This window comes from Crinia signifera, chromosome 1 (assembly GCF_055691185.1).
Source record: "Crinia signifera chromosome 1, ASM5569118v1, whole genome shotgun sequence".
Taxonomy (NCBI): Eukaryota; Metazoa; Chordata; class Amphibia; order Anura; family Myobatrachidae; genus Crinia; species Crinia signifera.
In genome coordinates, this window is record NC_139217.1 from 449,382,826 (window position 1) to 449,399,489 (window position 16,664).

At 42.8% G+C, this 16,664-nt stretch overlaps 1 protein-coding gene across 2 annotated transcripts in view; it reads left to right on the forward strand.

The window, feature by feature from the left end:
- Positions 1-16,664, forward strand: part of RICTOR (RPTOR independent companion of MTOR complex 2) — a 121,650-nt gene that overhangs the window by 81,824 nt on the left and 23,162 nt on the right. For both annotated transcript variants that reach the window (XM_083154466.1, XM_083154474.1), the window contains exons 21-31: positions 2,204-2,403; positions 3,482-3,608; positions 3,799-3,963; positions 6,561-6,637; positions 6,720-6,798; positions 9,516-9,625; positions 10,324-10,411; positions 11,587-11,679; positions 12,394-12,500; positions 12,619-12,848; positions 15,051-16,065. In XM_083154466.1, the coding sequence (XP_083010592.1) occupies positions 2,204-2,403; positions 3,482-3,608; positions 3,799-3,963; positions 6,561-6,637; positions 6,720-6,798; positions 9,516-9,625; positions 10,324-10,411; positions 11,587-11,679; positions 12,394-12,500; positions 12,619-12,848; positions 15,051-16,065 (2,291 nt within the window). The remainder of the gene's footprint in view (positions 1-2,203; positions 2,404-3,481; positions 3,609-3,798; positions 3,964-6,560; positions 6,638-6,719; positions 6,799-9,515; positions 9,626-10,323; positions 10,412-11,586; positions 11,680-12,393; positions 12,501-12,618; positions 12,849-15,050; positions 16,066-16,664) is intronic.

Genomic DNA, 16,664 nt, shown 5'->3' on the forward strand with positions numbered 1-16,664 from the left:
TGGTAACCTCAATTGTAAGATATATGTGATGCTATATAAGATTGCTGTTATCTAATGGCAAAAAGCTTTGAGCCTCTTCACCCTGGCAGGCTAGGGCTTCAGTAAGAAGGGGAGGAGTGTTTTCGGTAAGGTTGAGGGGGTGGGGGGGGTTTCGAGGGGGAGTCAGGTAGGCAGGTTAGGGTTAAGCGTCTTTTGTATATTTCTGTATTTTAAGGAACATGGCAGGTTGTGGGGTTTTTTTTTCTCTCATAAGTTGTTGATAAATTTCGGCATGAACTGCAGCCACAGCTCCTGAACACTGTCTGTGCGCTCCATGCATAGTTTTATGTTCCCTTTGATGTTTATGCCATGTGATTTCATGTCATTCCCATGGTCACTGAACCGTGAGTCCGTCGTTGCTGAAAGGGGCAGCTGATCGGCGCCGCCATAGAAAATTACCATTACCTGTAATGTGCGGCAGTCTCCTTTCACTACTCACAGACAGAAAAAACATTAAATCCGATCAGCTGTGACTGCAGGATTGTGACTTTATTACCTCTACTTTGCAGTTAGTTCTGAAGAACAGTCTTCCGCTGAGACACATGGCAGTTGTGCTGCATTTTAGCGTAAATAAATAGGCATTGCGATTGTTTAGATGCCAATGGTTTTCCTGGTTATTTCCACTCATAGGGGCCAATTCAGCCCCGTTCCCTGGGCGGCAAATTCCCGAGATGAGCGATTAGATCCGCAGTGCGCATGCGCGAGCCCTCCGTGCAATCACAGCCACCGCTGGCTGTTTACAAGGTGATTGACAGCAGGGGGCATTCATAGACGGCACCCTGGCGTTTTCTGGGACTGTTGCCTAAAAACGCAGGTGAGCCCGGCTGTGTGTATGGAGGGCAAGCTGATGTCAACAGCGGCCGCCATCTCCCCACGCAGCGCAGAATAAGTCTAGTTTTGGTGCTGCGAACAGGGGGAAAATCATTGCGACTGGTTTTCCCCCTGTATACATGGTTGAGAACGTGCACAAGGGGCGACTGGCGGGGCGGCGTTTACACGATCGTTGGGCTTAAAATCAATCAGGTCTGAATCGGGCCCATAGTCACATTATTGTCTGAGACTTATAAAAAAAAAAACAATGTGGGTTTTGTAAAGTTTCTCCCCATATTTCAGTGGGTTTCATCCGGGTGCTTGGGTTTCCTCCGGGTGCTCCGCTTTCCTCCCATAATTCAAAAATATACTGGTAGGCTAATTTGCTCCGAACTAAAAAACAAAAGAAGAAAACCCAGCATAGATATGTGTTTGTGGTAGGGAACATAGATGGTGACTGATTTCCACTGTGGGTTATAGCACTACATAAATACATATTCATACTAAGTAATGGGCAGCTTTGATCTGTTTTCCGCCATGAGAGGATGACCTGGAAGTCCTTCTGCTCATGCACAAGATCCAGGAGATACTGAAGATAGATCCCAGGGAATGCTGTATAGAAACACATAGGGGGAAATGTACTAAGATGTGTATTCTACTTTACATGTGATAATGCTATAGGCAACCAATCAGAATCTACTTCTTATTTAGCACCCTCTAGAAGATAGTAGACAGGATCTGATTGGTTGCCCATAGCAATATCACATGTGAAGTAGAATACACATATTAGTAAATTTCCCCCATAGGCTTCTATAAAACAACACCATCTATAGAATGTTCGCCGATCAGGAACAAACCCTGGATAGTTTACATAAGGGGAATGCGGTCAAACCTCCAACAAAAAGCAGTTTCCTGAGCTTTGACCACATTTTGCCATTGATACCTCGCCCCGGAAGTGATAGTTCTAAAGGTGCCCATACACGTTACAATTATTGTATACAATATCACATACTTTTTGTACTAGATCTCATCTCATTGCATTGCAAAACCTATGCAATGCGATGAGATGCGATATTGTATACAATATTGTATACAATAATTGTAACGTGTATGGGCACCTTTAGAGTTTTTTGTTCCACAATTTCCGCCACCTCTACTCTGCAGACTTATTTTTATAAGGGCATTTAAAAATAAATCAGAGATTGGTTCACTGAATGCGCTGTTCAGGATGTTGGCACATTTGTGTGAGCGTAATATATTGGGAACCTATTCTTTTTGGCTAGTGAATTACTCCCAGTGGCCCCCTACAGGTAAGGTAGTGATGACTTCATGCTTACACATTTATTCCTCCTAGGACGGGCAGACTTACCTGGAAGAGCTGGTGAAAGACATTGTGCTGTGGTTAACGTCCTCATCGGGAATGAAACAAGAGCGCAGTCTCCAGAACAACGGCTTGCTGAACACGCTCAGCCAGCACTACTTCCTGTTCATCGGCGCTCTCTCCTGCCACCCCCACGGTGTCAAGATGCTGGAGAAGTGTAATGTGTTTCAGTGGTGAGTACTTTGCAGTCATGTGTCACGTTGAGGTGGTGACGTTTACACTCACGTTAATGGTTCCCTTTTATTAACTTGGATATTTTTTTTTACAATGCATGCTCTTAGTGGCTCCTGTGGCTGGGGTAATTACCATATGAAGTCATACTGGTTTGCAGGTTCTATACAGTGGTGCTGGTACGTCTATTACTTGCTGGGGTATTTAACGAACAGGAGACTTAGAAATGGTCAATACTTTATCTCTCCAACTATGTCACTCTACAGCACCAATCCTCTCCATGCTCCATCTGCACCTGTTTCTACAGTTTAAAACTGTCAAATTCATGTTCAGTCACTTTGAACATTGGTGTATGGGTCATTGGGTCGAGATGGCTTCGGGTGACATGCCTATGGTCGACATGGATGTAAGGTTGACAGTGGCTGGGTCAACAGTCAAAAGATCGACATGGGTTTATTCACATTTTTGTCCCGATTGTTGACATGGACACCGCACCGGCCCAACATCGCTCCAGTGTGCACCCAGCCTACGTTTTTCAGAGTTTCTCTTTATTGAGTTGGATGCTTGCTGCTAATATATTGCCATCTGCTGAAAGTTCTTTATGCACATGAATTAAAATCTGCATCTCTCTGACCTCCAATATGGGGGACGCTATTCAACTATGGAGTTATATGTAGCATATATGGGCATCTTGAATTTAGCGAGAGGTTTTCCATTATGTTTCGAGAACACCAGAGTCATTACCTTGCATTATTTGATCACTTGTGCTATTTGATTGCCTGGATTCTGATGATGGCGGTCCGTGCCTTACCACCATGGGTATACTTGCACCTGCTTCCTATACTGTGTGTATTCCACTAGCAGAGACTGCCCAGGTAGTAATTGCTGGTCTCAGCCCCAGTAACGTGCTTCACTTGGAGCTCACAGGAATAATGCAGAGTTTATGGATTTTCTGCCTGGGCTGCAGAGAGCTCATCTGATCAAGAGTCTGACTGACACGTTCTTTTACACCATCTGAGGTTGGAATTTCTTCATAGAGCCTCTTGTTCTAATACTTCAATTATTTATTTTCTGTTGCAGTCTCCTAAATCTCTGCTCACTTAAAAACCAAGACCACTTATTGAAGCTGGCAGTGTCTAGCCTGGATTACAGCCGAGATGGGCTTGCCAGAGTGATCCTGTCCAAAACCTTAACCGCATCCCCTGATGTAAGACTGATTAATGCCAAATGTTTGTTTTCTGCTGCTTTCCTAGATTATTGTTTCCTAGTCAGTCATTTTTCTTTTTATTCACATTTAAAAATGATCATTTTGCATACCTGTGTGTGTGTGTGTGTGTGTGTGTGTGACATATTATGTTGTGATGCGGAAGTAACTGTAATATGCTTTCATCATGCAGAGTTGTCGTCTGTACGCCACAAAGCACTTGCGTGTTCTCCTGAGAGCCAACGTTGAGTTCTTCAGCAACTGGGGCATTGAATTACTGGTGACACAGCTCCATGACAAAACCAAGACCATCTCCACCGAAGCCCTAGACATCTTGGACGAGGCCTGTGAAGATAAGGTGATTAGAGGCGTGTGAAAGGCAGTTTGTGTTCTCTATGAAACCCCACTGTAATGGCTCTGTTACCACAAAGCATATCCTCTGCCCCGCAATAATATCAATGTTATGATTAAAAGGTCCTCGAAATGTAAAGTACCTGTTAATAGATATATATATATATATATATATATATATATATATATATATATATATATATCTATATAATGCTTACTAAGGTCTACTGTATAAATTTTAGTGACTCTGGGGTAGATGTATGAAGCAGTGATAAGGGAGGAGAAGTGGCCCCTGGCAACCAATCAGATGCTCTGTAAAATGTTATATTATGCAAATGTTAAATGTTACTTCAGTGCTGATTGGTTGCCATGGGCCACTTCTCCTCTGGCTCACTTCTCCCTTATCACTGCTTCATACATCTACCCCTCTGTATGCATACATGGCGTATATCCATTATTTGTGTCTGCAAGAGTGACCAGCTTACATCCCATTTGCACCCATATTGGATGTCACCCATCTTTTGCAACAAACACAGGGGTAGATTTATTAAGCTCGGTGAAGTGATAGTGTCTGGTTTTTAACACCAGCCAATCTGCTCCTAACTGTGAAGTTACAGGCTTGGTTGAAAAAAATGACAGCTTGGAGCTGATTGGCCGGTGATAAAAACCAGACACTTTATCACTTCACCGAGCTTAATAAATCTGCCCCTCATTTACTAATCATCATTGGTTACAGTTGGCGAGCTGAATAGCCCAGCAAGTTGCTGGAAGTGCGGGGCTTTGGGCGAGTCTGCTTGTTTTTTGTTTCTTTAAGGCATCAAGCATTTACAAGGCAAAACCAACCTGTTTTTTGCCTTGTAAATGATTGCTGCTTTAAAAACATGGCAGACTTGCAGAGGCAGCTAGCTAACACATTGTCACATACTTTGTCCTACAGTGAAGCTGATCAGGACATCCTCTGCTGCATGGATGGTCCTTAGGATCTTGTTGGCCAATTATTCTCTGTGGCTTATTGTACTACATAAATACATATTCATACTAAATGAAGGACAGCTTTGATCTGTTTTTCGCCATGAGAGGACGACCTGGTTTATGACCTGGAAATCTTCCTGCTCATACACAAGACCCAGGAGACACTGAAGCTCGATCCCAGGGAATGCTGTATAGAAACACATAGGCTTCTCTTAACACCATCTATAGAGTTTTTGCCTATCAGGACCAATTGTCCTTAGAGTCTTATGATGGGGCTGGAAGTGGGTGAGGGTAAACAATACTAGGAAAAGTAGTAGAATGTTGGTGATGCCACGCATGAATTGTCTGATTCGTTAGTTACTTGATGCGGTGTCCTTCCGCTCAGAGTAAGGCCAGTCCTGTAAACAATGAGCTCTCGCCAGGCGTGCACTGATCCCAGTCTTCGGCAGCACAAGTCACACATTGGCCCCCTGAGGCAGTTGGCTGCAACAGTTGGAGCAAGTGCATTGCAGCACCGTATACTCCCCAACAGCCTTTGATTTGAACGTGGAACTTTTTTTTCTTTTTTTCTCCGGACATCCCGAATAAAGGAAAACAGACACAAACAGTGCATAACACAATAGGGTGGTGGTGGTGGGGGGGGGGGGGGGGGGGGAATTAGCGGCCGTTTTCGCAGAAAAAGACGTTGATTCACAGATCCACGTCTCTTCCGATTTTCGGGTTGTTTACCAAAAATTAGAAAAAAAGAAAAACATTGAATAGGCGGAAGGATAATTCAGTCTACTCTTTGTGGGAAACGGGCGCTATGTCCACATTTTTCCACGGAAAGGGAACATTGAATACCCCCTATGTGTACAATCCGCATAAAACAGCAGAGTAAATCTCCCTGTAATTCTGTGTCATGTCCCACTTGTAGGAATACAGAATAGCAGTAATGCATCCATTCAGGTAGACAGATAAGGACATGGGGAAGCTCGGGGCTCAGGAATGTATGGAAGCGTCTTAGCAGCTACTAAGATTTTAAGGGGTATTCAGTGTTGGGTCACGGCTGTCGAGCTGGCCCAACAGCCATGACCCTGCCCCTGCCCCGTTCTAGGTCTGCTCAACCGAGAAATCGCAGACGGGATTAAATTTCCCGCCTGCCACGGGACAAGAAGGGGGCGTGGCCGGGAAGAGGCGAGCTGCAGCCAGGAGCTTGTCAATTCCCAGTCGTTCTCGGCAGAACGAGCCCTGTCGGGGAAGACCGCGTTGAACAGGGCCCCGCAGCCATCTCCCCCGCAAGGAGATGGCTGCGGAGATTGAATATTCCCCTTTATGTCACATATCCCTGTGCCACAGCAGCCCAGCCAGTGACTCGACTCAATCCATTGAGGAAATGGGCGACGGAGGAAAGCGTTTTCTTGAGAAAATTCCCACCAAAAGCTCAGCCCCTCTACTGCGAGCAATTGAGCCGGTAGTATCAGACTGTATCCTGTATAGGATGATGCAGAGCAGGACAAACCGAATCAGGGAGCACTTGATATTTGAAATACCACAGGGTTAAAAGCCTGAGAAATGGAGAATGACATGTACATTGTGTGTGGAGAAAACCTCTCCTGCCATCTGTGGATAACCATCTCTCCTGTCACCTAGGCTAATCTCCACGCTCTGATCCAGATGAAGCCTGCCCTCTCTCACCTTGGAGATAAGGGCCTGCTCCTTCTACTGAGGTACCTCTGGCCTTTACTATATACATGAACTATCCCATCGTAACCCTCCTGACATCTTGTTAACCTGTCGTTTCCATTGCAGGTTCCTGTCAATTCCAAAGGGTTTTTCCTACCTGAATGAAAGGGGTTATGTAACCAAGCAGATGGAGAAATGGCAGAAGGTAGCTGACCTGAATTGTAACTCTTATTTATTAATGCGGAGAGACCCGGGAAATAGGGACTTTAATGAATTAGACCAGACAGCTTCAAAACACAGATGTAGCCAAGATGGAGGCTTGTACATGCACTGGTGTAGAAACAGGTTTGCTCCTTTACGGAGCTGGGGGTATGTCTGCACTCTGTATATAATTTTTAAATAGGTCTTATCAACAGATCAAATCCCCACATAATATTTAATCGATTCTGTGGGGGTGCAGTTCCCAAACAGTAATGGTTTACACAATAGGTAAGAAGAAAGAAGGACTGTTATTCTGGGGACGCACTAGGACAAAATAAATTGTTTCACATAAAATTTAACTTTTAATAGATCATATCTTAAAATTCCCATTTATATGACATGATGGGAAGCCGCAGTGAATTTTGAAGAGGTTAAAAAAATCACACATACAAACATATACACACACAGATGGTGTGCTTAGTGATAAAGAGTTTAAGGAAAGGGTGATCCTAAAAATATCCTCAAGCTGAAAAATGTCAATTTATTGATTGAGCAGGTCTTTAATGCATGAAAAAAATATATATGTACTTTTCTTGTGTCAAAAATCTCCAACAATAAAAATTCTCTGTACTTGATGTTATTCAGAGTGTGTCATTTCTTGCTAGTACTTTTATTTATCCTTGTTAGTACATTGGGTGATTATGGGCACTTTTATGTACAAGGACCCGGATAGTAAGTTAGTGAAAAACCCCTATGTTGTGCCTGATTCCCGGCAAATACATTATGGTCACCTGGGTTCAAAGCCCGATGAACTCATTGGTTTATGGTACAGTTCACCTGATTATCCGGTAGGTATTATAATATAATATAATAATAACCATCTTTCTTATATTATAATACCTACCGGATAATCAGGTGAACTGTACCATAAACCAATGAGTTCATCAGGCTTTGAACCCAGGTGACCATAATGTATTTGCCGGGAATCAGGCACAACATAGGGGTTTTTCACTAACTTACTATCCGGGTCCTTGTACATAAAAGTGCCCATAATCACCCAATGTACTAACAAGGATAAATAAAAGTACTAGCAAGAATTGACACACTCTGAATAACATCAAGTACAGAGAATTTTTATTGTTGGAGATTTTTGACACAAGAAAAGTACATATATATTTTTTTCATGCATTAAAGACCTGCTCAATCAATAAATTGACATTTTTCAGCTTGAGGATCTTTTTAGGATCACCCTTTCCTTAAACTCTTTATCACTAAGCACACCATCTGTGTGTGTATATGTTTGTATGTGTGATTTTTTTAACCTCTTCAAAATTCACTGCGGCTTCCCATCATGTCATATAAATGGGAATTTTAAGATATGATCTATTAAAAGTTAAATTTTATGTGAAACAATTTATTTTGTCCTAGTGCGTCCCCAGAATAACAGTCCTTCTTTCTTCTTACATGCACTGGTGTCCCTGATATTTGCTGCAGTTAAGTGCTTAATACAGTATGAGCAGTACCAGCATCACTGGCTTGTATACTGCACATTTATCTGAGGGATCCTAATCCCGGTTTGTCATTCACACGGGTGCATCTTATTAGTTGTCTAATACAGATTTGTCCAACGTACATCTATTCTCTGTGCTATGAGCCGTGTTACACATACTGAGTGTTGTCTTGTGCTCCTTTTTCAGTTGAAATATGTCTTGTATGAACCCATATAGGGAGCACAAACTGCTTATATTGATTAAAATGATATGCTGCATGCCTATATTTGCAGCAAAGGAAATGCTAAGTTACAGCCCGTTATACACAGAATAGAGGCAAGCTGCATATAATTTTGATCAGCAAGAGCTGCTTGTGTGCCCTATATGTTCTGCATACAAGACACATTTGTGATTAAGACTCTTTTCAACTGAAAAAATCACATGAAAAGCCGTCCAGCACTACCAAGTCACGCCACTGCATGGAGCTGTTTAAGGAGCAAAGAGGCTAAATGTGTGGTGACACCTCTATATGTTTGCAATGTAAATTTTACAAGGTATTTAGAGAAAACTAGGTGTTACATATGCATACACATTATACCAATATCTAAATGCAGTACGGACGGTGTAATGGTTGGCATTACTGCCTCACAGCACTGAGGTCATGGGTTCCATTACCACCATGGCCCTATCTGTGCAGAGTTTGTATATTCTCCCCGTACTTGTGTGGGTTTCCTCCGGGTGCTCTGGTTTCCTCCCACAATCCAAAAATATACTGCTAGGCTAATTGGCTCCCAACAAATTAACCCTAGAATGTCTGTGTGTGCGTGTACATGTGGTAGGGAATATAGATTGAAAGCTCCACTGGGGCAGGGACTGATGTGAGTGTTCAAATATTCTCTGTAAAGCGCTGCGGAATATGTGTGCGCTATATAAGAAACGTAATACATAATAAAATGCACAACCTATAACTAAACATATATTACATTTATGTTTCAATAGAATTGCATACTGTATTTCACCTTTTTTACATGTCTATAATATACATACTCACACATACAAATGAGAGAGATCGTTCTCAGCCTCATTGTACTGCCAGCTTTCAGCACATTGGATCCGAGCAGTCACATGAGACTGACGTCACAATAAATTCCATCTGTCTCTGTATTATAGAATAGTTTTAAACATTGTAAATACACTGATCACGCTGATTCATATTTGTCTTTACATTTAGGAGTATAATCTAAAATATGTTGATCTGGTAGAGGAGCAGCTTAACGAGGCTTTGACCACCTACCGGAAGCCTGTTGATGGTGATAATTATGTCCGTCGCAGTAATCATAGGTATGTGGAATCAACAATAAAGGTGGGTATTCAATCCTGGCCGATATAGCCTATCCTAAATATCGGCCATTTTCACGTAGAATAGAATTCACATTCAATCTATTCAATGTTCTTTTTTTATCTGGCTTTTGAAAACATTCCGAAAGTTGGAAAATGGATTGGCGAATCCACAGCTTTATCCGCAGAAACGGCAGCTAATTTGCAAACTAAGCATCTGCTTCCGTGAATGCAGATTCATCTTTTCAAAGACCCAGCGACGAATCCCGGCCAAAAACAGACGCTATTAAAATAGGTGCTGTCCGATACTTCAGAGTATCGGAAATATTAGCCAGTATTGAATACCCTCCGAAGTGTGAAAAAAAACTATAAAGGGTTTTAGTAGTAGTAGTACAGTAGTTTCTTTTTGGTAAGGGAGGTGGGAGGTTTAAAAGACTTTACATCATGTTATGTGAATCCATGTTATGGAAGTGGGCAGGAATAAGAGCTATGGCAATGACTACGGCCTCTGACGTTCTTTATACTGCCTCTCATGCCTTGTTCCCATGCCTGTGCACATGTATTACTATGTACGGTATAGTCAGAAGTCAGCATCAATGCATTGACTTCCCACTTACAGGAAAAATGCCTTGACCTTTATAAGTTAGTTATGTAGCTTTATACATGAGATACCCTGATGTGTGTGTTGTTGCTGTTTGCAGAGTGCAGCGCCCCTATGTGTATTTACCTGTCCACTTGTATGGACAGCTGGTCCATCACAAAACTGGCTGCCATCTTTTGGAAGTCCAGGTAAGTAGAACTCCTAGAACTGCATTAACCTACTTACAGAGGGCAGCCTCTGCCTGTTTCTCATGTCAGAGTTATCAAGTAGATTTATACTAAAAACAGTATAAATATAAAGATCTAAAGATATTAGAACAACAATGGATTTTAAGTAGACTTAATGGGTATACAGTGTTTCTGCTGATCTGCCTTATTCGGATGTCTAATAAAAATGTCTACATAAATCAGATATCAGCCATGGGCCAATGATGACGCACTGTATAGATTGTTTTATTATTTTACATACATAAGGCCATGCCACATTGGCAGACTGTGTTTTGTCCAGTAAAGTTGTATACACACCAGGCATTTTTGATGAAGTGAAAATCACTGGCTGATAAAGTGCTCATTGCATACAAACTACACAATTTTCACCCAGCCCAGTGATTTGCGCAGGGAGGGGGAACAGCTTTCCACAGTAGGAGACTGTATGGGAAGAGGGGGGCCCTAGACTGCACACCCTGTAATCAGAGGTGCTACCTTGCTGAGCTTTTTAGCTATATGCAAGACAGAGAGGGGGTTTGCAGGTGCACTATGCACTCATTACTGCTAACATGTATTCCTTTTATAATTCATTTATGAGGATGTTAGCATACATTTGGCCAAAGATATGTACCTGCACAGTAGGAGACTGACCTGTAAAACCGATCAACAGGCAGGAGCCACATGCAGGAGCTCGCATCTCCCGGCCATACACACTCGTTGATTTTTGGGTTCAAAGTAGCTCAAAATTGGAAAACTGAGCTACTTTGCATTCAAAATCACCTGGTGTGTATGCACCTTTAGGGTAACAAAAGGTATAGGAGAAGAACGAGTTTTTATACATCCATGTGGGATACTGGTGATTGCTAATAATGCAGCTTTACTTCTCCAAGTCAATGGTTTGGGTGTTCGGTTGGATTGACGTTGAGTGCCCATTGATCAGTTTATAAATCATTGTATTCTTCTCTTTTATTGATATGGTCCTGGCATTTTTGTATTGGCCGTTTGTGTCATTTCTTTGCCCAAAGTATATAAACATAATGGCAGTCTTTTTGGAGGCGCTGACTGTGAGCAATACATATAATGCCAAACCGTTAATGAAAATGCCACAATAAAAGCCTCTAGAACCAAAACTTAGCCATTTTTTGTGTTTCCTGTAGAACGTTGTTCCAGATCTCAGTTACACGGTTCGATCCCCATCATTAGATAGCTGGGAAGGAATCAAACAGCTGAAAGCTGCTCTTTGGTCATTGGTAAGAAAAAAGTACATAATTTTGTCATAATAAGAAATATACATTCTAGGCACTTGTGCTAACATAAGCTTGTGGTATAAATTGTTATAAATTAGATTTAATTAATAGACCTATATATTCAGGAGTTTGTTTATTTTTTTACACCCCTTTCACATCGCCTCTAAAACACGGTTTGTTGCCGGATTGCTGCCTGGTCGACTTGCGTGTGAAATTACCAAACCTAATATCCCGGGTTGACCAACCCAACAATTTGACCCAGGGTTTGGGTCAAGATCCTGGGTCCAACCCTACTTTGCGAATTGAAAGTGGTGTTCGTGTTCTAGTTGTTGTGGTGTTGCTAGCATTTGAATACAAAAATCAGTGTACATTTGTCTTTTACATACTGGTAGTCTGTTGTAGAAGTTTTTTTTATTAGTATCACTTTGTATCTGTTATTATTGTTAATGTTTTGCTCACATGATGACAACCATTGTGTTGCTATGCAATGACCCCGTGTTAAAGATCATCTGAGATAATTGGTTTAATGCACCTTCAAGCTGGGATAATGAATAATCTCCATGTTTCTTCATGAGATATATTTTCTTGTTCTTCTGTCTAAAGGTCCATGCTACTATGTTGTATGTAGATAGATGGATGGATGGATAGATGTGTGTGTGTGTTAGGATATAGTCCAGGTTTCATTTTCATTTGGTATCTTTACATTTTTCTTCTTAGGGCAACATTGGTTCTTCTAACTGGGGGCTTAACTTACTTCAAGAGGAAAATGTGATACCAGATATTGTTGCACTCGCTCAGCACTGTGAAGTGCTCTCAATACGGGGGTAAGTATCAGGGAGATCCTCCACCCTCCCAAAAAACTCATGCCGCACTGGTTTAAAACAAGGTATTCTCGTGAATTACACATCCCGAAATCAAAAGAAATATTTTTTTGTGTTCTAGAACCTGCTCTTATGTTCTTGGACTGCTTTCCAAAACGAAGCAAGGATGCAGTATACTGAAGCAACATAACTGGGATGCGGTGAGGCACAGTCGGAGACATCTCTGGCCCGTTGTGCCAGATGACTTGGAACAGCTCTGTAACGAGCTGTCATCTATACCCAGTACGCTCAGCCTGAACTCCGAGTCGACCAGCTCGCGGCACAACAGCGAGAGCGAATCTGCACTTCCTAGTAAGACATAATGAACTTTGCTGTGAATTGGAATTTTTTGTTTTTGTACTTGTGGTATAGTTGCTATTTTTCATTCGGATTGTCAACTTCATTGTCTATACCAGCTATATAAGCTCTAACACAGTATATACAGCTTGCAATGCTGGTGCGCGTCCCGTTGGATCGTCATTGCAACAAAAAATAGGCTGTGTAGGCAAGCCAATTTGGACTATACTATATAAAAGCAAAAATTTGTCCTTCTGTCTGTCTTTCTATACAAATCCACAGTTTACAAGCCAAGATCATCAAATTTTACAGACATGCGCATTAAAACACAGCAGAGGCAACTAAAAAAATTGAAATCGAAATTACAATTACCAAGATCATCGATGACGCCCACTGATACAAGCCCATCACAACATATGCTCAGTGCAACGAACACTGATGCACTGATTGCCAATAATGGGCCAGATTCTCTAAGCTTCAAAAGTGATAAAATCGAGAGTGATAAGCAGCCAGCCAATCAGCTCCTACCTGCCATGTCACAAACTGTGTTTCAAAAATGTCAGGCAGGAGCTGATTGGCTGGCTGTTTATCACTCTCTATTTTATTAATTTTGAAGCTTAGAGAATATGGCCCAATCTCTGAACTGAGCAAAATTTGTCTGTCCTTCTGTCTTTCACAGTTTACAAGGGAAGAAAGTATTAAGAGTGTATTAAACACGTCCGAGCCAACTAAAAAAATCAAAATGAATTCTGGTTAATTTGTTATTAATTAGACCACACTTTTTGCTGTATGCTCATACTGTATGTATGTTCCAGCATAAGTCCAGAATGACTGCAGCAATTTACACCAAACTTGGTACACATATTACTTAAAATCTGGGAACAAACACTGTGGGGGTAACACAACTTTAGCACCCCTAGGAGTGTGATCGCAGCACAGAGTTTATCTGGAGACAGCGTAACTCCAAAATGGCTGGAGCAGTTTACATTGCGTCATGGGGGATGCTGGGGGTAGGAGCTTAGAATGCAAACATACACTTAGTTTATGTGCCATCTCCCAGCCCCAACTTGCAATGCCCTTTTCTCCAGTGTCCCCCAGCCTGCTTAATAGAATCGGATTCAATAGTAATTGACCAAAAATCCTCTTATTTAGGAGAGATAGGTGAAATCATGTTGAGAGAGAAAGCTTAGAAGTTGCTCTTACCATCCAATCTGCTTCTGTCATAGTTCTAGCACAGCTTGTAAAATGTCAGCTGATTGGTTGCTATGGGCAATTCTCCACTTGAGCGCTTTATGATTTCATACATCTCCTCCTATGCATTTGAACAGGCAATTCATCTACATAGCTGCTGAAGAAAATAGTTTACTTGAGTGCCTGTCCCTCTTAAACTAATAAGAGGGACATGTTTTCACAATGAGCTGCTGCTCTTCAGTAGATGTACTTAAAAGGGGCAGACTGGATGCCACTACGTTCTGTTTTATTTTGATACCCCATCTTCAGCACGGGTATGAGTCATGGGGTCGACAGTAAATCGGTCAACAGTCAATAGGTTGAACATGATTGGTTGACATGCATCAAAGGGTCAACATGAAAAGGTTGAGATGGTTTTGTTTCTCGTGTGTCTTATGCCAACATGGGCACCATATAAGCGTACCGTGGCTCACTTCACTCTGAGCACAATTCTAATCTCACTCTATACCCACTTGGTTAGTAAGGTATGAAAAACTACCTTTTTTTGAGGGGGGGAAATGGCATTCATATCGACCTTTTTACCATGTTGACCTTTTCCATTTGTCCCCTTTTTAACTGTTGACTTATCGACCGAACCACTTCAGCACTTAGTGAATCGTGATCAGATCGGTTATCTACAATAGAAGACCAATTTGCAGTTTGTCCCCTCTCACTTCTCCATCATTACAGAAAGAGCCTGTCTGAGTCTATAGAGGCTACTACTGTGTGTAGTAGACCAGGTTCTCAGGCCAGGGCGGCCATCTACACAGTTATTAAACAAGTATTAAATGTATTTTCTTACAAATTGTAGAATTTCGGAATGGTCACCCTACACTTCCGCAGTGTCTCCCTTAATAATGTCTTCAGCAGCAGCGCAAAGGGTGGCCACCTAGTTGAATGGCTGCAATTATTAATCTACTAAACATGCTGTTCATATAACAACTGCTCACTGTGCACTTATTGTTCAATCTTTCCCCACCTACTCAGGTATGTTCATCATCGAGGACGATCGTTACGGTAATTCTTCTACTAGCCCCTTCTTTTTCACAGAGGACTCCGAGCAGACGTTCTATGACAAACCTTTAAAGGACAAGGATCGCAGTCCCTTCACGCTTCTCGCTCAAAGCAAGTTTGTGAAAAATCGTTTTTTAAATTCATTGACTCTACCAAGCAAGAAGTTCCGGAGCAGCAGCAGCAGCGATCCCAAAACCAACAAACTCCTGGCGGAAAACAAGCCGGGGTTGAGGCGGAACCGAACGGTCACCGAGCCCTGCTCGAATTCGGATTTCAACTCCATGGACAGTTTAGGCTCCGTGTTCAAAGTTCCCAAAATAAACACCATCCGCTTGGACAATTCCGTCAGTAAACACATAGACGACAACGGCAGTACACCCAGTATTACAGAAAACGATCTCAAGCTTCCAAAAAGCCTAGGCAACGACAACCACAGAGACCACGCGAGCAGAGAGAGGCTTATAGGCGACGGCACAACAAATACGCACTTCAAGAGCCGCAGCCTTAGCTTCAATACGGACACCACGACCAGTGGCATAAGCTCAATGAGCTCTAGCCCTTCCAGAGAGACTGTGGGAATAGACACTACAAACCTCGATACGGACTGTGGGAGCTTGAGTACAGTCATAAGCACCAAGACCGTCAAACCCAGCCTGCCGTCTATGCTGCACCCCAATCACTTACCCCTTTCAAAGTCCAATTCTGTGTCCTTGGCCCCTCTGGGGTCTTTCCATACACTTCCTCGGAGGGCGCAGTCTCTTAAGGCACCTTCCATTGCCGCCATAAAGACTTTAGCAGACTATAACTTTACCTATACAAGTTCTCGAGATGCTTTCGGCTACGCTACACTGAAACGACTGCAGCAGCAGCGGATGCACCCTTCGTTGTCGCATTCAGAAGCTCTGGCTTCTCCGGCCAAAGACGTGCTCTTCACCGATACGATAACCATGAAGACGGGAAGCTTAGACTCCAGACTAACATCAAGCAGGTATACATCTTTGTATGTGCATGTATATATTGTACAGGAAGGCATAGCAAACCGAAAACATTGATCATTTCACATGGTTGTACTTAAAGACTCCTAATGACATATGGATCAAATATCGGTACTTGTTTCCTAGCACGGCCACACCGATTTACATCGGGGTGGTCGTGTCGGAAAAATCGGGTCGATCGCATCGCATGCGATTTGGTCGCATGCGATGCGATCGACGCGACCGACCCGATTTTCGACCCGATTTTTTGATTGAATGAAATGTAAATCGGGTCCCTGGGACCCGATTTTACATTGGATTCAATGTAAAATATTCCCTAGACCCCCAAATTTAACCCCACCCCACGATAGACGCCAACCCGAAGCGTGGCGAGCGCAGCGAGCCCGCGAGGGGCGGCGGTGCGCGTCCTCCGACCTTTTCATTCCCCTACTATCCACGTCGGCGTGGAGTTGAGAATAGAATAGTGTGGCGAGCGCAGCGAGCCCGAAGCGTGGCGAGCGGACGCGTATACCTGTGAAGTTATACGCGTCCCCTCGCGGGGCGCGCTGCGCTCGCCACGCTTCGGGCTCGGTGGCTCGCTGCGCTCGCCACA